General features: G+C 41.7%; 1 protein-coding gene across 4 annotated transcripts in view; it reads left to right on the top strand.

The window, feature by feature from the left end:
- FAM13B (family with sequence similarity 13 member B) overlaps positions 1–21261 on the top strand; it is a 49436-nt gene that overhangs the window by 23509 nt on the left and 4666 nt on the right. For 2 of the 4 annotated variants that reach the window (XM_054168663.1, XM_054168664.1), the window contains exons 8-21: positions 3506–3547; positions 4381–4536; positions 6886–7021; positions 7226–7249; positions 10542–10609; positions 11789–11843; positions 12252–12399; positions 14967–15032; positions 16089–16299; positions 18031–18160; positions 18692–18773; positions 19045–19274; positions 19641–19724; positions 20873–20968. In XM_054168663.1, coding sequence (XP_054024638.1) covers positions 3506–3547; positions 4381–4536; positions 6886–7021; positions 7226–7249; positions 10542–10609; positions 11789–11843; positions 12252–12399; positions 14967–15032; positions 16089–16299; positions 18031–18160; positions 18692–18773; positions 19045–19274; positions 19641–19724; positions 20873–20968 — 1528 coding nt within the window. The remainder of the gene's footprint in view (positions 1–3505; positions 3548–4380; positions 4537–6885; positions 7022–7225; positions 7250–10541; positions 10610–11788; positions 11844–12251; positions 12400–14966; positions 15033–16088; positions 16300–18030; positions 18161–18691; positions 18774–19044; positions 19275–19640; positions 19725–20872; positions 20969–21261) is intronic. The other 2 variants (XM_054168666.1, XM_054168665.1) reach the window with 2 other exon arrangements.

A 21261-nucleotide genomic window follows, 5' to 3' on the forward strand; every position in this document is an offset into this window, starting at 1 on the left:
TATTTTTGTTAACCCTTTTTTGTTTTCATAAGCTGCGATGGGTGAGAGGGAGGCAATAACATTCACAGCAACAAAGTGAGACTAAATGCTGCCCAAATACAACCACTGCCTGTATTGCTGGGGGAAAAAAACCTTATTGTTTTAGTTTAGCACTCTCTTTAACATCCAAATACTTATCCCTCTAGAAAATCTGTGAACAAGACGTTAGGAAAGCTTTCAAGTGTTGATTGGGCAGCTTATTGTCAGGAGTGACCTCATGTTGCAGTCTATTTCTATTTAGACTGCAGGGTTTAGCGCAGCACTCCAGAAGTACAGCCTGACAGGCAGCCATCGAATCCCAGCAAGCAGCATGCACAGCCAGCAGCCCACATCACGCTTTGCTGTTTCTCAAATGAAGCACTTCTACATGAAGTGCTCGTTTGGGATAGCAAAAATAATCAGAATGGCCTGTAAAGTTCTGCTGCACAGGTAAATATATCAAAGCAACGTTTCTCCTGTCGTATGATTGCAGATAGGACTTTGTTTAACTTTGCAATGATGGGAGGTGAAATGTATTTTGGAGAGAAATGAAATCACGTAACAACCGATTTATTTTTTAAAATTTACTTTTTAAAATGAGAAATAATAATCTAAGCTCAGGAAACTACCAAAAAAATAGCAGCTTTGTAATGTTTTGTCTCTAGTGAATGTGCTTTTCTCTCTCAAGCTATGTTTTTACCAGGACTTTTTGTGGCTAGACAGTGCAAAAGGGATTCTCAGGAGGGGGTTAGCGTTATGAAACAAAGATGTTTACCTTTCTGTGTCTTGCTGTGTCATGCTGCGTTAAGGCTCTGTGTGGCTGTGTAAATTACAGCTTTTTAAAAGTATCCTTGGGCTGTGGGGGCTGTGTTGGGAAGGCGGCAGGTATTGCCAGCCAGGAGCAGCCGACACGTTCCTTTCAAAAAGTGGTTAATTGTTGAAATGATTTAGTTGAAGGCAGATGATGTGCTTTATGTAGTAAGAGGATTCTTCAGGCTTTGCAATGCTGCTGATTTATGCATCTTCTGCTGAGCACCTCTAAGGCATCTGAAGGTATTTAGTAAAAGCACTGTGACCGATCCTGTGCTGGGGGCTGAAGGTTATGCAGGCAGATGGAAAATTCGGTGGTGAACCTTGTCCGAAATCTTTCGGATTCTTTGGAGATGAGCTTGATTCTCCCCACTCTTGACACAGTTCATTATTGTCTCAAGTGGTAGAATAAAAGGATTCCAGGTCATCACAATTTCCTATAAATAGTGTTTGTTCTCGTGCCCTTGACTGAATTTTCTTTTGCCCTCTTTTACAGCTAGAGTGTAGCAGAGTTCTGTGCTCTGCTTTGCTACCCCCTGTCCCCCTCCAATTTATCCCAGGGCTGACTGAGTCTTAATAGTAAACTGATTTCAATGTGTACAACCATGTATTGGGACTTTTAGAAAGTAAGCATACCTTTGACTGTGAAGGTTTTGTAGCACTTAAAATACCGAGGCTGGATACTTAAAACAACATTTGTTTGTTTTGAAATCATAGTAGTTGTTTTTCTCTGAGGTTCTTGCACATGTTCCTTCTTTTACCTTGTTCATGAAGCTGAATTTCTGCACAGCTTCATTTTTGACTTCCCCCCCCCCCCACCCCCAAGTGTTATCAAAACAGAATTTGTTTATCACAAAACTTAGAGGTAGGGCTAAGGAGGAGGGCTGTGCTGAGCTGCACACAGAAATAGCTTCAGTTGTAAACTTATTCTTGCTATTTCTTTGTTGGGAAGAGAAAATAACATGAAGCAGTTGTTTATTAGTGGCTACAGTATCTGGCTTCTCCATCAGGTGTTTTCATCTCATGAAATGACATAGCAATGTCTATTTTGAAATAGCTCAGAGCTGCCTGTTCTCTCAGAGCATTTGAAATAGACCTGATTGAGTTTTCACCCAGGCAAACACACACACAAATCATGAAGTGTGCTTGATTCAAAATCAAGTTTCCATATTAAAAACAAATAAAAACAAACACCCAAAAAAGTCCCCAAACAAAACCCCCAACCCTAAACAAAGCCAAACCACCCCACCCCGAGTGCTGTAAGCACCTTGCTTCGGTAGTTCCCTGGTGCTGTTTAAGTACAGTGCACTCTGTTGTTGGCCCAGTACAAGTTGTCTGAGGCAAAAAGGGCATAATTATTTTAAAATAAATACTTCAACCACTTTCCTTATCAGCAAGTGTTTAATTGAAAGTCTTTTATTGCTTGTGTTTCACCTACTTAGAGGAAGTAAAAAACAGAAAGTCTGCTTGAGGTGGTCTAATTATCTTGCCTCTCAGGTAATGGAACTACTAATAAACTTGATAAGATCTAACAAAGATACTCCTTGCTGCATTAAAACTATTCTTGTGTAAGCAGAGAGGCTGTCTGTGATTTTTAGCATAAGCAAGGCTCTGCTACCTTGCAGAAATTCTACCTGTTCAGTTCTCCAGTGCAGTTGCAAGCTCCCTTGTATTCCAAGGTTTACTGTATGCATTCATGATCAGTGCCAGCTACCAACAGTATTGTTGCATGGTAAAGGGGAGATTCAAGTGTTACTTTTCAGATTTTTGATCTTAGTTATCTATACATTTGTTTACCTCCCTCCTTGCCTCCTGGTTGAACTGAACCAGGTGGCTATTTTTTCTGGAATAAGACATGTAAGTTGTAACTTACTGCTGTTTACAGTAGAGTTCTATTATTTCATTCTTGGCATATTTACCATCACTTTGGCTGAAACTGAAGTGTTCTGTTTATAATGAGGGAAGTTTGAGCATATTAATGGAAAACTGTCAAGGGATCACATACACCAGTTAACTTACCGGTGTTACTTGCACTGATTTCCACCCTCTCTAGGAGTTTAACATTCAAGGCTCAGGTGGCTTGTGCTGAGAGACTCCCAAATGCTTTACAAATGGCTAGCTCATGTCCCAAAACCTCTGGAAGGGGACCTGCCTTGGGCTTGTAATGTAGCTGTCCTTGGAGAGTGCTGCAGATCTGTTGAATGTTGCAGAATAAAGTTATGCAAGAGTCTGACAGGCTGGGAAGAACCTCTCTGAACTGCACCTTGGGAGGGAAGCAGAGTAGCTTGGAATTTGCTTTAGGCAGCAAGGTTAGAATCTGCATTCTTAAGCAAGGTGTCAGAAAACCTTTGGAAACTGATTTGTATTTCCCATGGGAAAGATGATACATCTGAGAGCTTATAGCTTCATGATATGCTGAGTATTGGCTCTTTAGAGACAGAAATCTGCATTGCTGCCTCTAAAACTTTGTCTTACAGTGGCATTCTTTAAGCTTTCTTCATCTAAATACTAAGGGGACTGCAAAACTCGGTGCTTTCTATATGTATTTATTCTACTTTTATTAGCCACATTACTTACAGTCTTTGAGTATGTTCTAATTTACTTTCTGTTGACTTCAAGACTTTTATTTAGTGTGGTAAGTTTTGCATTGCATTAACTTATTTCTTCTTTATTGCAGTGCTCATATCTCTCCCATAAGTATCTTGCCAGCCTCTGCAGAGTAAGTATAATGAAAATATAAAATGTTTGAATGATGCTGTTACAAGAATGTGCCTGGAAGATATCTCTTCTTTCAAGGACAGGGAATGCAGTAGGTTTGGTGATTACAATTAGGAATGAACATTCCAGTCTGAAGTATTTCACTGATGCAGGAAAAACCTGATGCCTGGCAGTGTTGTTGGCTGCAGAAGCATGAGGAAAAATGAAACACACAATTCCAGAGTTAAAAATGGGGTAAAATAGTTGAAGATTCTTACAGGAGGAGATTTTTAAAGGCCTAATTGTGTACTTTGGCTCAGAAGCACTCAGAGTGGTCTGTTTTTAATGAAGGCTGCTCTGTTCTTGATGTATCTTAGGGCATAGCCTGTGTCCTTCATCAGGCACTTGCTCACTGACTCTGCTATTTGTTGCCTCTTGCCTTTTAAGATTACAGCCCTGTTCAGGAGGGGTTCCAGCCAACTGTGCTGCAGGGGTTCCTGCTCCAGGGTTGACTCTGACCTGTTACAGATAACAGTACATTGCTGTCACATTAATACATTAGACTTTGAGAAGGTTTTGTGTGTAGTTATTAAAAGGTTAGTCATTGTCATGTGGTGATCACTCTTAAAATACTGTTAATAGACTTCCTACTACTGTATGTAAATCTGATGAAGGAGGAGATAGTAGGTACAGTAATTGCCACTCCCTTTTGGGGAAGGCTAGTCTCTTTGGGCCTTGAAATGCTTGTCATCAAAGATTCCTCTCGTGTGTGAAGTTTATCTCTGCCTTTCTGCATAGCTGATCAATGCAGAAGGAGAGTTCTTAATATGAATTTCCTGTCTTTGTTCTTTTTAGCATTTTAGAAAGAACAATTAGAGCAGCTGTGGAACAGCACCTTTTTGACCTGCAGAGCAGCTTGGATAATGATCTGAAACACATACAGCAACACAGACTGGGCTGTAACAATGAAGCAAAAAATCCCAGTGGGGATGAGGAAGGATCTAACAACCAGTAAGATTTTTGTAGCATCTGTAATGAATTCTGTAATTATTACATATCTTAACTCTTCCAAAACAAGATACCCCAATTCCCCACCTCAACCTGAAGTAAAACTTAGGGCTTCTGTTATTAACTTCAGTTTATCTCATTTTAAACCAAATCAGCTTCTGTCAATTCCCAGTAATCAACAACTCCTAAAGCAAATATTTTAAGTTGATTTTATTGCTAAAAATGTTGTGAAGTGTAACTGCTTCACTGCTGAATTCTGTGCAGGCAGCACAAGAACTTAGCTTACCCCAATGATTTCATTCTTACCTCATACATGTTACATATGACACAGTTTTACCATATAAAAGCTGTTAGAGATGTTGTTTAAGTTTCTTTACCCTATCTTTCCATGTCAGCATAGCTGGTTTACTGCTCTGGCTGCCAGTGTCAGCCCACCAGCTGAAAATGGATAGAATGAGCCCTGTGGGTCAATTTGCACAGAGGCTCAGCCTTTTTGGATCAGCTTCTACTTTTTATTGTGAGTCTTGCCATGCTGTGAGTGTAGCGATTGCCATGGCAGCATTGGGGAGCTGGTACATTTTGGTGCTTTATTAAAAAGAAACAGGCATGATTAATACCCAAACTCCAAAAATGTGTAGTTAAGTAGGACTTCAGGACCTAAATTCTTTCCAGGCATTGGAATGGGCTGCCCGAGGAAGTGGTGGAGTTGCCATCACTGGAGGTGTTCAGGAGGAGACTTGATAGGGTGCTTGGTTGCATGGGTTAGTTGATTGGGTGGTGCTAGATGATAGGTTGGACACGATGATCTTGAAGGTCTCTTCCAACCTGGTCTGGTCTGGCCTGGTCTGGTCTCCTGTTCTGTTCTATTCTGTTCTATTCTGTTCTATTCTGTTCTATTCTATTCTATTCTATTCTCAGAGCCTGGAATATGTGAAGTGTTCAGAGACTCGAATGCTGTTTTCTGTATTGTTCAATCTTAGCTGGCTTTAGAAGTCTTCTCTGTGACAAGAGGTCACACTTCAGTTACCAGCTGATCATAAAAGTAATAATCCGTGCTGGTAATGATCAGCTGAATCTGAGTTTTCGCGTTAGAGACTTAATGTCTTCAAAGCAATTTATAGGTAAGTGGGTAATTGCCTGAAGGACCCTCTTGTAGCTGAATTCCTTCAGTTACAGCCTAAGTGCTTTAAAGGCTGGCTGACTTCATGGGAGTGGAGGCTAGAAGTAGCATCACTACAGGTTTGAAACCAATATCCTCTCCTGGCATGGTGACTATTCCAAGTGCTTCTGATCACCGTTCCGCTGTGGATTAGCTGTAATAGAGGATACACGATAGCGTTCTTGGAAGAGGTCATCTGGGTCCTTTAAAGCAGTACCACCACCAGACTCTGCCCCAGCCAAGTACACAGTTAAAGAAGAGCTGAAAAAATGCAGTGATCCAGGGCAAACTTCTTACAGCTGATTTAAAATAAATGCCAGACTTGAGAAAAGAGAATTAACATGACAGTTTCCAAACCATTCTGTTTAGTATCGCTCCATCTGAAGAGGTGGAGGAGGAGCATGGGGTTTTAGGGTAGTTTGGAATTCTTTGTAAGCACACAGGAGGAAGACCAGAAAGTCAAAGGCTTGTGATGAATTGTGCACTCACATGGCAGTTGGGGTGGTGGCATGTAAAGACTATTTGGACTATTAGGGTGTAAGTCTTAATCTGGTTGTCCTGTTACAAGCCCTAAATTGAATTCTAGCAAGACTGCATGTTAGAAATACCAGGATTTCTCACTGGAGGGGATCAGTGACACTAGCTATAAACTAGCTGCTGCAGTGGTGAGAGGAGTGTAGCCACTGCAACTCTTCCACTTGTGGTAATTTCCTTATGTCATTGCTTCTGGCCCTTGATGTTTTTATTCCTGAGTAAGTGGGGGCTGTATGCCCAACCTTTAGTACAACAGTTAAATAAGTACATTTTCATATATCTCTCACTCCATGTTGTATAAAACTTCAGGAGTGTATCTAAACTACATAATCAAATGCCTGCAGGTGATTGGAATTGTAGATGTTACCAGTATCTTTGGTCAGAGTAATCTGGTTGAAATAAACCCTCTTGTTTAATACTGTATTAGATTAAAAAACTGCAAACAGCAGCAGCACAGAATAGTAGGGGAAGGAATAGTAGGGGTTGGAAGGGACCTCTGGAGATGGAGTCCCAGCCCCCTTGCCAGGGCATCTTCACAACAAAAAAACAACAACAAACTCCCCAAACAAAGCAATAAAACCCCAACCCAAACCCACTCTTTTCTTTTCTTTTGAAGGTGGAGCAACAGTTTGCTAAAGTCTTTCTGTGCTTCTCCTTAGGAATGATGTTAATGAAGATAATGACACTGGTAGCAGTGAGAACACAGCAGACTGCCCTGAAGTTTTGGGTTGCACTGATGTAGACAGTGAAGCTATGAAACAGGATACTGTAACTGAGGAAGAAGAAAGCATTCAGGTGAGGGGAAGAGCCTCCTATATATGAAAACCATAAATTGCTGTGAGTTAGAGATCCAGGTTTCCCTGCAATGTAGTTTTACATGGCACTGTTGCTTGGTGCCTTCTTTGCTATGCATGATTCATAGACCTGCACAAAGAAATTTGTGTCCTTTGTGCAACTTGGTTGGAGCCTGACTGATGTTTTTCTATTGATCTTTCACAGGTACCAGCCCTTCCTTCTGCTCAGGTAAGTTGGAGGTATCAGAAAAGGAAGCATAGCACTGGTTAGGACAGCCTGTAAGGAGCAGCAGGTCTAGAGCAGTGCATGTGGCATAGCCCACAGTTAGTCATGACTTTTACTGAGTCAAAAAAGGGAGGAAGTAGCAGTCACCTGCAGACTGCAGCCTCTTGACTGTCTCTGTGCTAGGAAGGTGTGGTTATGTAATCAGCTAATTTTCCAGGGTTTGATTCACTGTTTCTAGTTTCTTTTGTGGTAAGCATAGACATCCTATGTTTTTTCATCTTCATCTCCTTTCTACTTGAAAGAGCTTCTTATACTTCTTGTTGGAGCTCTTTGCTTAGAGATTTGAGTTCTGCTGTGCTGACAGCTCGTGTCCCTCCATACTGATGTGTCCAGATAGAATTCTTACACTTGAGGTGTTCAGCAAAAGAAAAATGAAAGAAAATTAGACTTGGGAGCTCCTGAAGAGGTTCAACACTTAATACTGGCATTTTGAAAAGTATCAGGATTCACCAGTTATATTCCAAAGCAGGAAAATGTGTCTAGAGCTGCATGAGCACATCTTAGGATGTGATGCTGACCTGTTGTGCTCAAAAAATACAGTTTTACTGATACTTGAAGTTGCTGTTGAGGTTCAGAAAGCAATTCTAGGTGTTGAAATAATGGTTTGCCCTATACAAGAGACATGTCTCAGCTTTCTTGTGAGCTGAAGATCATTAGATCTTTACATAGCACAAACCTTCACATTTGATTATATGTGTGGCCTGAACTTGTAATGATGGCCTGAACTGTGCCAGAACTTCTTCTCAGCAAGCAGGCATGAGTCTCTCGTTTGGATCTCTCCATGTGGTCCAGCAGTCCTGTAAAATATGTGCTGACAAAAATGAAATCAAGTAGAACAGTAATGTGCAAGAGAATTTAGTTTCTACCACTCTGTATGAAATAGCACATATGCAGCTGTCAAATAAGCTCCTCTAATGAAAAATCCACTTCTCTAGTTCCCTGTTTTTTTGGGTAAAGCTTCTGCTGTCATAAATCTACATGATGGATTCTGTGGGTCAGGAGATTTGCTAAACACACAGGGAACATTCTGCAGTGGTTTTTAGCTTCTTGCCTGTGAGTCCATAAATCTTTCTGAGGGTTTCCTGAAAGATAACTAGATGAGCAAACCTATTGTTAGCAGACTTAAATTAACTAGAAGAATTTAATGGGTCTGTGAACTTGAAAAGCTAGAACTGGATGCCTTAGCATAGTGAAACTGTGAGTCTGTCTTGTCTGGAATCTGTGTTTTTATTAAAACAAAATGTTGCCCTGGTGCTGTTTGTTATTGTCATGTGTTCTCCTAGCCTTCTGTTTGCTTTCACAGATCCCTAATTACTCTTTTGAATCACCTAACAAGCCAAATTTTTTTTCAATGGCTTCCACTCAACTAGCATATTGCTTTAAAACCTCCTTCTGTAAAATGGAATCTCATGGAATGTATTGATTGTCTGCATTCTTTCCTGATTCATTAGCCCCAAATCTTGTTATTCACAGATAATTAGGTTGTTATCCTGTATCTGAAAATGCACAAATGATTGTTGAAAATGAGATGATATTTTAGCCAGTTCAGGTGAATGCTGTGTTGGCAAGAGCTCTGTTGAAAGCAGAGGGTAGAGTTCCATATTTCTGCCATGGCTTTTTCTGTCTGGCTATTGTAAGTCGTCTTTTATTTGTAGTGTTTGCTTTAGGTTTTCAGCCTTTTGGCAGTGAAAGCCTTCAGAAGCAGTAGGGAGCAACTCCTAACACTTTACTTCCTCCTGAAAATGTATGCTGAGCTTTAGAAATCAAAACTCAGAAAATACTTATGGAGAAACAAAAAAATGCAAATTGGTGGCTTTTGAGGAGGTTTTAGGCAATTTCAGTGGTTTCAAAGAACAGCTGAGAAATGGGAATTGCACTTCTTAGGGAGCGTGTGCCCTTCAGGGGTCCAAGTATGTTACTGTGCTAAGAATCTAAAGGGAGACAGGATGCTTGGGAGTGCAGAGTCATATAAAGATTTGTTTTGTTGTCCTACCTGATGTCATTCTTAACTGTTTCTGCTTTTCTGGTGTTTGATATCAGCAGTAGGGTAGCATTCTGGGGTGAAGTTTGGGGTTTTTTCAGTGTTATTTTCTACCTTCTTTTTGTTAATGCACCATTTCAAATGGTTTTGGAGAGTCTTCTCTTTTGAGGAGATGCTAAAGGGAAATCACTGATTCTGCTGTAGGAAAGGAATTGGAGAGGGTCATGCAGGGCTGTAGGAAATGAACAATGTGCACGTGAGCTCTCCTTTGGGGCTGAAATGGAAGCAGAAGCAGCTGTTTCCAGAACTACAATAAGTGTGACTATGCAAGGCTTGCACAGCTCATCTCCAGGGTGGAAATTATCTGCAGGAGTATGACAAATGCACTATAATTAAAATTTGCTTCCTGGAATTGGAATTTGACTTGAGGATTGAAAAAATGTAAACAGAAGGATGGAATTCTGCCTGAAAAGGGTGACTATTAGGCAGCAGGGTAAAACCAGCAGCTGTTATTTATATTTGAACTCTCAGGGTAACTCTTTTATAGTCACACACTTGAGAGCTCATTTGTGAGAACTTCTTGAAGTCTGAAACCAAGTAGAATCTGCTATCTTAAGAATGATATATTTTATATTTCCAATTTCTTGTACTCCCCCCAAATAAGACACTTCTGGAAGAAACCAAGGGCTTCAAGTCTTCCTGTGCCAGCACTTAGTGCACAGAGCGGTGACATGGATTCATCTGAACTTGTTTAGTGAGATGGTGTCATAGAAATGCCTGCATTTCTTCATCCCCTTCCAGTTCTGCTGCTGCTTTATTTAGTAGCAGGGATTAGTACCTCCTTTTAGAAAGTCTGTCAGACTTGTTCCATTTCACATATGCTGAGCACAAGTCCACATCCCACTCCGTTATTTTCCAGACGAGGATACTGCCATCATTTAGTCACCCCAAGCTTCATGCTGTGATTGACAGTTTGCAGTAGAACTGCTTGTGTTAATAGTTAAAAGAAATCAGTAAAGATCTGAAGACTTCCATCAGTCATTGCCTGGCTTTCAGTGATGAAAGCACCTAGGTAGTGGCCTTACTTTAGATATGAAAATACTGCATGGTTAGGATTAACGATTTCCACTCTCACACAAGAAGCTGTGTCTTAGTTCTTGAGGGTATTTTTGTGGCCAGAGATGGTTCCAGAAACAATTTTCAGCCCAGAATGCCTTTCCTGAATCTTTTCTAAACATAACTCTTTGCCAACAGACTGCAGACGTATTATTGGAACCGTGTGATGAAGATGCAGATGTTGATGGAGAAAATAATAGCGAAGGGTATGTGTTTTGCTTTTGTCACTTAGGTGGCAGAATGTGCAAGTTCACTTTTGACCTGTAAGTGGACCAAGCTGGTGATTTCTGACAACAAAGGGGTTTGGACTAGATGACCTTTGGAAGTCCCTTCCAACCCAAACCATTTTATGATTTTTATAAGGGAGGTGAAACTAAATATGTTGAGGGAGCTGGGGTTGTTCAGCCTGGTAAAGAGGAGGCTCCATGGAGACCTGATAGTAGCCTTCCAAGGGGCCTACAGAAAGGATGGAGAGAGACTCTTTACAAAGGCGTGCAGTGAAAGGACAAGAGGCAGTGACTTCAAACTAGAAAAGAGCAGATTTGGGTTGGATGTTAGGAACAAGTTCTTTACCATTAGGGTGGTGGAACACTGGAACAGGTTGCCTGGGGAGGTGGTTGTCATCCCATCCCTGGAGATAGTCAAAGTGAGGCTTGACAGGTCTGGGCAGCCTGATCTAGTTGAGGATGCCCCTGCTTACTCCAGAGGGGGCTGGACTAGATGAACTTTGGAGGCCCCTTCCAAACCAGACCATTTTATGATTCTGTGTAATTTGTCACATGTGTAAACAGAGGATAAGGTGGAGTTACCTGTTAATGGTGGTGATACAAAAGGTACAGAACTTTATGCCTGTAGAACAGAAAAGAAATAGAAGCCTACGTGTATATCATGTTGTCTTAATGAACCACCCTATATTCTGGGCAAGAGAAGAAGAAAAAGGTATTTTCTTTAAAACAGTTTGGCATGTTTTATTGTTCTTCATGATTGAAGAATTAATGCTGCTAAGAGTGACTGTAAGTATATTTGCAGCTTGAGTTCAGCACTGACTGAAATTTCAGTCTGAGTTTAATTGACTACTTAAAAATATTTCCTCCCAGTTTGAAAGGAAAGGTCTGAGGTGGTTTTATTTCTAGCTTGGTCCAAGTCCAGTGATTTATGTGCTTCAACTTGAGATTCTGTGGAGAGCAAAGGGGGTTAGGGAGAGGGGGGAAGAAAATTAAATAAAGGCAATGTAACTTTAACTATCACTGTAAGGAAATACATTGTGTACGTACTAAAACTGGACTAGGGTATGTAAGAATAAAGTGTGAAGGAAATGCATGGTTTTTACTGCCCATTAACCACTTGTGTTTAAAAGAATAACTTGCTCTGTGTCTGCTTTTCAGGCAGAATAGTTTATTACTTGGTGGCGATGACAGAACATCTCCGGAGACGTTGCTGGTAAGATTGTGATTCCATTTATGCCCAGATACACAGCAGCTTAGGAGCTGACATGAAATGTAGGAAGAAACCCCAGAAATTTAACTTCTAAAATGTTCTCCAGGGTTGGCATGAAGCAAGGTTTGCAAAACCTGTGCTAGAGATCACATCATCAAAGCTTTGGTAGCAGAGCACGCTTGCATTTGTGCATCTCATGTAAGGACTGTGTTTGTAATGCAAATGAATAACTGCTGCTGGGAGTTCAGGGAAGCTTGTTAAGAATTGGGAAAGAAGAGGAAATTTTAAATCTCACTCTCCCGTAGCCCTCACCCCCTGAAAGTTTGCAGAACTGCTGGGACTGTCGCTGGTGAGGTTCCTGATTTCCTGTTGTTAAATAATGAAAAAGCATCTTCTGTTATTTAAATGCAGGATTCAAGTAGCAAGACTTGTGATCTTAATGCAAATACTGATTCAGAGGTGTTGGGGGATGGCAACGTTAATGGTTCCGAGGAAGCTCTGGGTGTCCAAGTACCACGTCTTGACCTGAAGAATGTATCTGATGGTGACAAATGGGAAGGTAATTTTCACCCTTTAGCTCACGATATAGTTAGCTAGTAAGGACAAGTAGAACAGCTGACAAAGCAGAAGCAGCAAACAAGTTACACTTCTTCTATTTCAGTTCCCATACAGGTGGTAAGATCAACTAAGCCACAGCATAGGTCCCATCTTGGTTTAGAGCTATCTGCAGCTTAATTAAGAACCTTAAATAAAAAGGCAAAGAAAAAGTAGTCAAAGCAGCAACTAAAGAACCCAGAAAGCCCCAAGTTTCATAGTAGAGGTGACTGGGGATTTTTGGTGTCTGTTTCTTGGTTTTGGTTGGTTTTTTTTCCCCAGTGACTCAAGGTTTCCAGGATGCTGAGTCTCAAGTCCTTAGAAACACTTTCTCTGATTATTGTCATGGAGTTCATATTCACTGTGTCTTGTTTTGGTTGTTTTATTCTTAGGAGTAAGCTGCTAAAGTTCTCATACTAGCTCAGTTTGACTTGAAATCTCTCAGCTACTAAACACAGCAATTGATATTTGATTTATTCTGGAAAATCTGGTGGTGGTTTTGTTTTAAGCCAACATCTGAAATTTCTGATGCTGGTTTTCCTTGTCATTGAGCAACTTGAAACAGCTCTTTCAAATGAAAGTTAAAAGTTGCAGATAGATTTTATTTCTGTGCCCCTTATCCCTCCACTGGTTGGATTTTAGGTAAAGATAAATGTTTGAAACATGATTTTCTCTCAGGTAGGCCTAGTTTCTAATGTTTGTGACCTTATTCTTCATGGCCTTCCACGCTTAGCAAGCCCTTAAGCAAAGCTGAACTTTGCTCAGCTGTCTGCTGACAACTGTTTAGATTTTTGTTGTGTTTGTGTGAGAACATAATCCCTTTGTAACCAGAGCAGAGCACTCTTGTCAATATCATCTTTTCTGAGTACTTACCTTTGTATGTGTTCTCTATATCCTGTTTCCTCTGCCTGGTATTGATATTCTGAATCATCACACCTCAAAAAATACAAGTGATACAGTTTGCTAAAATCCTGTGAGCTGCCTCTGACAGTGCAGTGGCTGCAACCCAATCGTTTCCACTCGTGAAAACTCACAGAGAGGCCTTGGTGCAGATTGAGTACCCAGGGGCCAACAAGCTGTTCCAGTGGCAACTACTCTTTGAGACAGCTCTAAGTGTCACAGTCAAATGTTAGTCAGACACTGGTAACAAACAACAGCTGCACTACTCTCCTGTTTGCTGTGTGATAGGAGTTGAAGTTAGTGATGTATACCTGGAACGTGTGTAGCTCAGACAGGCAGCTTGCAGCTGTAGCATGTCAGCACCTAAAGCTTTCTCCTGGAAGTCAGTGATAAGTTCTTGTTCATTTGTCAGCAGTGCTGACTGTTTTCCAAATTCAATGCTGCATGACTCCATACTTCCCTTTTAACCCTTTTACAGATGATGAGGTTTGCAATTTGTGATTGACTTGTTCAGGTTTGTAGAAGGTTTGCTGGTTGGCCTGGTTGAGTGCTAGCAAGCACTGCCTTCAGGGTATGTCACGTCATGGAGAAGTCCATTTGCAGGCACTTGAAGACACTGAGTCCAGGTTTTCATTCTTGTTGCCCAAGTTAATAACTTTAGACAAAGTTGGTTGTTCTTAAACAAACCAAACTCCTGCTTACATTCTCAGTGTTTTATTTACATTAATTGCTTACTTGCACATCCCATTTGTGGCATCTTCTAATTGTGTTAATCTGGTTTAATATCTATTCTCAGAAGGTTTGTGGCTTCCATTTTCATTATTTCCTTGAACCTGCTCATAAAAGTTGCTTTGGTTTGAATTACCCAAATAGCTTTATGGCCCTTTCCTTTGAAAAGGAAGTAGCATATCTGTATATAAATTTAGATTATAAACTCCTTGGTAGTAAAATGAGGATATTTTGCAAGAGGTGTTATTTCATTGCAAAGTAGTTAAACTTTGGCTGTTCTCCAGTCCTTTTAAGAATGGTTATTAGGATCTCAGCCTTCTAAGGCACTGCAGGTCCCTGTGGTGTCCCACTGAAGCAGATTGGCTTTGTAAAGAAATCTATAGCAGTCCAAATCTTATTACAAGGTTTGGGTTATTAAAGCCTATGTGACAGAAAACTTAAAGGCTTGTTACCAACAGAGTTCCTGAACATCAAATGCTTGCTGGCTTAAGGGAGAAATGCAGCTCAGTTAATCTGTGTTCTCGAGGCCTTTCTCTGCATTTGTCCTGCTTTTTGGAAATCTCCACCATCTGTATTTGCAAGCTGTGAGCAAAACCAGTTGGAACTTGTGTTTTGTTAAGGTGAGGCTGCACGAGGCTCTCACTGAACTCCAGCAAGCCTTTGCTATTGCCCTGTCAGTTCTTTGTAAACCTTTGCAGTAAAGAGTTGAGATTTGCTGAGGACTGAGCATCCTTACCTGCCATGGAAATTGCCTGGAAGCTGAGAGTGCTCAGGGCCTGGCCCAGCAGCTGGGCTGTTTCCCCCGGGTACTGTATCTTCCTGCTTTACATGTTATGTATGGTTTGTTCTGACTGTGCTGTGTGTTCACTTTAGTATTTTTGCCATTCTTTTTCATTTTATTAGCGCCATGCCCTATCACTTTCCCCCTCATTGATTTCAAAACAATGCATCTGCAGAGAGAAGGGGAGGGTAAGTATGGTTCGCCATACGTTCAGTTATTATGGTTTGCTTTCGAATTAACCCTTCACCTGCTGTCCCTCATCTCTTGGGAATGTTCTGATCTGCAAGCTTTTTGATTCACTTGGGTTTTTTTGTCGTTCTAAAAGATCCCCTCCGTGTATCTTGTGCTGTGCAAACAGGCAAGATGATAGCTGCAAAAAACCAACCCCAAAAAGCCCAGCAACTCTTAAGAAATGTACAGTGGAAAGCAGGTACAAGGGTTATATTTTTTTGGAAGATTACTTTGTGGGTTTTTCTTGTTGTTCTGCACACTTTGAACCCAGTTTTCAAATGCCTGATTTGAACTGGAAAAATCAAGGCAGCTCTCCGAAAGGAAGAGGGGAGGGGGGGATTTGGAAGCGCCTGGAAGGCCTGGTCAGCTTTGTGGTAGTGAGAATTGTAAGGAATGTTTAGCAGCTCACTTTCTATGAGGATTAAAAAAAATATCAATCAAGTGATTGTTTTGGAATCCCCTGCCTAAAAGAAATCACCTCCCACAAATTAAGAAATCTCTTTTTCTCAGTGGTGTCAAGATAGATGTAAGCTTAAAAAGCCAACAACACTCCTCTAACAAGCCACTGGGTGTGGTACCTAAGGAGGTATTGTCAGGCTTACCTTCTTCAAAAGCAAGAGGACGATCTTTCAAAGCACATGCTCCTGGTATGCCAATCAATTTCCACAGCCAAATGCTGCAATGGACCACAAATGTTCCTCTAACTGCAGATTTCTGCTGAGTAAATACAGCTCTTTTACACTGCTGAACTGTTCAGAACTGCAAGATACACTTTGAAAAAGGGATCCTAGTGTGCATACCTCATTTCAGTACCTTTTTCTTTCAATTGTCATACGCCAGAATTGTAGCTTTCTGATGTATTTCACTGTTTTGAGTCACGTTGTGTACGACACCACATCCTTTATAACATGCAAGACTAAGCATTGGGTTTGCATTTTTGTTTCCTTTTGGCTCTCCTTTCCGATTCTCTGAGCAGAGCAGTACCGTTTTCTCTCCCTTTTTTTATCTTCTAGATCCGTTTCCTGCTTTCAAGTCTTGGCAGGAGGACAGTGAGTCTGGAGAAGCTCAGCTTTCCCCGCAGGCTGGGAGGATGACTAATCACCCGCTGGAGGAGGACTGTCACCCTGTGCTGTCACACCGTAGCCTGGACTTTGGGCAGAGCCAGCGCTTCTTACACGATCCAGAAACCTTAGATTCTTCATCCAAAGCACTTTCTTTTGTTAGGTATGGGCTTCAATGAGGTTTGCTGGCTGTTGGGGCAGGAGGTGTTACTGCCAGTATGAAAATAGAGCTGTTGAAGAACCTCATGGGTTTTCATGATAAGGATTAATTGAAGAGCAAGGTCAAACTTAGCATTGTGTGGCCGTTTGCCTGTTCTGCCTGCCTGGGAACTGCCACAGTGAGGCACACCAGAGGCTCATCTGGGATGGTATCTGTCTCTCAAAGTGGCCACTGGCAGATGCTGAGGGAAATAGTGTAAAAATAGGGCAGGCTTGCACAGATTTCCCTGGCATTTGGTCAAGGGCTTCTGACAACCTGCTGTGATGGCACTTCCTGGGCTGAAGACAGTATTTATATCCTTTGTTTACCAGTCTTTACTGGACTGCTGGCCTGTGCTTTCATGTAAGTTTGGGGCTGTGTATTTTCCCAGTAGTATGAATATCTATTTTCATGCTGCATAATTGTAGATTTGTGTTGCACAGCATGTTATCAACTCCCAGTAAAGACAGACAGCTTATACAAACCATTGCAGCTGAAGTATGCAGCGATGGTCTAGGCAGAGTCTCCATGTGGGCTGTGGAAAGGGCATTCAGAAGGGTTACAGGAAAGGAGCAGCTGTTAGAGGGAGAGGCATGGGACAGCAGTGCAGTGAAGAGGTGTGGTTCTTAATGCAGATCTTCTGCAGATTTAGAAGTCTGAGTCTATTTTAACCCAGTGTATGAAAGTAGAGTTGTAGCTGAACTGCAGCCGATTTGTGTGACACTGGGAGTGTGACCCTCCACACCTGTAAATAACCTGTGACCTGTATTCTTTACTACTGCTACTATGAAAGGGAGTTCAAGAAGAATTTCCATGCTTGTTAGGGAAGAAATACTCTCATAAAAATGAGACCATCTGGAACATGACAGACAAAGTTTAGAATCTCCCCTTCTGTCTGACAAAGGTTTATAGATGCAAAAAGATTGCCCAAGTTTTCTCCAGTTACCCACAAAAAATGGCCAACAGGTGCTGGTGGAATGATTCAGGAGACTGCCCTGATTGCTGTTCTGATTTTGAAACCAGGAAGGATCTCCACTAGTAGATTATTAGATTAATATTTCTAATATCTTGGGCTTTGTAGTGTGTTAAGTAGTAAGTGTACTAGAAAAGTCTGATGGTCAGCCTGGAAATAAAAAGGCTTCTCACGAGCTGCAGTTGTCAAGAAGCTGAACAAGTGCAAAAGCTGAGTTAAAACCAGAATCTCCTACTCTAGAAATACAGCCCAACAGATGGTGCAGATGTTTTTAGATCAGTGTCTAATAAATTGCCTAAGACAGTTAAGTGGAGCAGTCTAATTGCCAGGGACTGTTCAGTGGCAGCTTCTAGCCTAGGCTTTATTCTGTGCACAATACTTGGAGTACTGAGTATCTAGTAACTTAAGTAACTCAGCCATCAGAAAGGTCTGAACTGTTGTGGGCACAATGGAATTACCAGTACATTAGTTTATTACACTTGAATTTCAGATGCTGTTTCCCTGTATTGCTGAAATTAAAGATGGGGAAAATAGCACATCAGGTTTTGAAAGCAACAGATAAACCTTTTGATTCTGTAGTAAATAGCTTTGACTGAAAACCTGTAAAGAGTGGATTGTGAACTGCAGACAAACGTTAAATTAGCCAGCTGTTGCTCAAATACACAAGTTGTTGGCACTCACTTCATTACTTAATGGACATTTAACCCCCACTCCTAATGCAGAACACGAAGAGGATCCTTCAGCTCAAAAGATGACAAGAGGGAAGACAAGACACCTTATCAGCTTGTCAAGAAACTACAGAAAAAGATAAAGCAATTTGAAGAACAATTTGAAAAAGAGAAAAACAGTAAGGTGAGTTGCCACCTGTGAATGTACTCAGGATAAAGGGCTGCAGGGGACAGCCAAGTTCCTAGTGTAGCTCATCACTAAATAAACTGGGGCCACAAATGAGATGAGTTTGTTAGGCACTGCTGTCTGCAACAGTGAACTGAGCAACGGCAGTACCGGAAGACCTGCCCCAATGCCTGAGGCCAAGGAAGGGTGATGGTGAGGGCATATTGGATGGGATCTGTGCTGCTTGAAGTTTATTTTCACAAGTGTTGGCCCTTACAGAATCATAGAATTGTCTGGGCTGGAAGGGACCCCTGAAGGTCATCCAGTCCAGCCCCCTCTGCAGTAAGCAGAGGCATCCTCACCTAGATCAGATTGCCCAGAGCCCTCTTGAGCCTTATGTTGCCGCTGAGCTCTGGTCCTAAGAGTGGCATCCGTGTTTCTAGTCAGATTTGCTGTCATAAAGGTTTCCAGACCTCGAAAGAAGCATTTACAAACAAGATGTGGAGTGTTTGGTTTCATGAAGTGTCATTGGTTTGTGTTGCTTTCCAGCCCTCCTACAGTGATATCGCAGCCAATCCAAAGGTTTTAAAGTGGATGACTGAACTTACCAAACTGAGAAAGCAAATCAAAGGTAAGGGGTGCTACAGCTTCGGGTTGTTCTGCAAACACAGAGGGTCTATGTGACTGAAATGGCCAAGTCAGGCAGTGAAATTCCCCAGGACAGTACAAATGCTGAACCATTAAAAAAATCACATTCCCATTATTCTCCTTGCTTTGCTTTTAGTTCATTAGGGGAGAAAGAAACCGCTTGTGCAAACTCTTCTGTTCCTGTGTTTGCAGTGAAACAAACTGAGAGTGGTTTCTTCTAAACCTTGGGCTTGAGCAATTTTTCTCCTTTTCAGATGCAAAGCAGAGGAGCTCAGATGGAGAATTCATACCTCAGCCACGTCCACGAAGTAACACTCTTCCAAAAAGCTTTGGTTCCTCCCTTGACCAAGAGGATGAAGAACACGGCGACGACCTGCGCGCCGTGCAGAAAGAGAAGAAGCCCTCCAAGGAAGCTACCCTGGAGCTCATTTTGAAGAGGCTAAAGGAAAAACGAGTGGAGAGATGTTTGCCAGAGGATATCAAAGTAAGCATAAGGTTATGGGTAGGTGGTTTCTAAGAGGATAACACAGGGAAACAGAGCACTGTTGGACACTTCAGATACCATTTCATCAGCAAAATGATGTCTCTGTCTATCAGCCTTTTAGCAAGCCCTTGTATTTCAGGCTCTGTGGGGAAGTGATCGAGATGAACCATTTTCCTTGCTCACTCTTTATTAAAACACTTACAAATGTGTGCTGACAATATTGGACAGCTTTAAATGGATGAAGGTGGGATGTATGATTATTAACTCCACTAAGTTTGGCTAAGGCATCTCTGCGTAACTGATAATGTAGAGAAAAGTTCTTGAAGTGACTTGTGTTTGACAAGGTGTGACTTATTCTTCTGACAGAAAATGACAAAGGACCATTTGGTAGAAGAGAAAACATCTCTCCAGAAAAGCCTCCTCTATTATGAAAGTCAGCACGGACGGCCGGTAATGCTTGCTTTCCTTCGTCGGAACGTGTCGGGGTGTGCACGGACAGCAGGCACTCCTCTGCAGTAGTAATACCACAATGTGCTGCTGCTCCTGGGTTCATTTTTTTTCCTTCTCCAAGACACAAAGTTACCTGCTGGCTTCCATGTTGCCATCAGAGGAAGCTGTTGCATTCACTCCTAAAAAAATCTCTCTCTTACTGGGCACTTTTCTGACTGCTCGGTGGATTGTTGAGTTTGCAGAGTGGCATTTGGTGCCTTCCATGTCTGTGAAGCCAGTATTGAATTTCCTGAGAAAAGGCCTGGAATGTTGTTCTGGATTTCACAAAAACAGACAGGGGAAGTCTTTTAACTTCTTTTTTTTCCCAAGCCTGTGGCATCTCTCTTCAAGAACTGGAGATCTGGAAGTTGGAGTGAGTGACTGGCAACTGGTGCCTGAAGTTGTGTGGGTTTTTATCTTGGACAGCGATCAGCATCACCAGTCCAGTCACAAGATCTTTCCAGTTCCCATTCTATCAGCCTTCTGGACTTGGCACATTAGCTTTATAATCAGCACTGCTGTATAAACCTGACCAGGCCTTGGAGTGTAAAAGCCAAGAGGAATAATTGTCTTGGGAGATGCTGGTATGCTGCTACAATCCCTGTAGGGAGCAAATGCCTGTAACTGTTCAGGAGAGTCTTTAAGATTGATTGTGCACAGTGGCCAAGAGTGAGAGTAAATCAGGCAGCAGACAAATTCTCTCTGCAGTTCCATCTTTTCTTTTTTCCCCCCTCATTTCTGTAGATCCATCCTCATTGCTAGGCACACAGTCTTCTCTCTCAGGTCTTGGTCTCTGGTTTGCCTCTTTTGCCACAGGCATTTACCAAACAGAGAGTTTGCTTCTGCTGAAGCTCCCCTAACTTCTAGGATGTCTTTAAAACTTCTTTATGAAAAATACAGGGAGTTGAAGTATGGGGGGAAAAAAAGAGGAGGAAAAAGCAGCCTTTTACTCCCCTTTATCTGCATCCATCCAATGCCATAGACACACTTTAGTTTGCTGTTCCTGAGTGGAATGTACGTGGCCTGGCATGCGAAGCAGACTGCTTTGTGTTTGCTTGTCTGTGACTGAGTGATTGGTATAATTAATTCTGTGGTTTCTCTGCCTTTAGGTTACTAGAGAAGACAGACATATTGTGAAGCCACTTTATGACAGATACAGACTTGTAAAACAAATGTTAACTAGAGCAAGCATTACTCCTATTCTTGTGAGTAAAACCAATGCTATTTCTTTTTTTTTCTTCCCCCCACCCCCCACTTTTGAACTGCTAGGCTGCCTTAAGAAGAGCATAAAAGACATCTTTCCTGTGGAAGGTACAAGATGTTGTTGGCACTGTACTTGAGGCATTTGGTTTATTGCTGAGAGCAGAGCAGTTCAAAGCTGGCTGTGACCTTGGTGGCTCTTAGGCAGTAAATGGTTCTCGGTGGAAGTAAATAAGCAGTTTTAAGTTGCTGTGGCTGAGGCATTCCCAGGTCATTAGGTATGGATCCACAGGGCATA

Source organism: Dryobates pubescens, chromosome 16, assembly GCF_014839835.1.
Source record: "Dryobates pubescens isolate bDryPub1 chromosome 16, bDryPub1.pri, whole genome shotgun sequence".
Lineage (NCBI taxonomy): Eukaryota > Metazoa > Chordata > Aves > Piciformes > Picidae > Dryobates > Dryobates pubescens.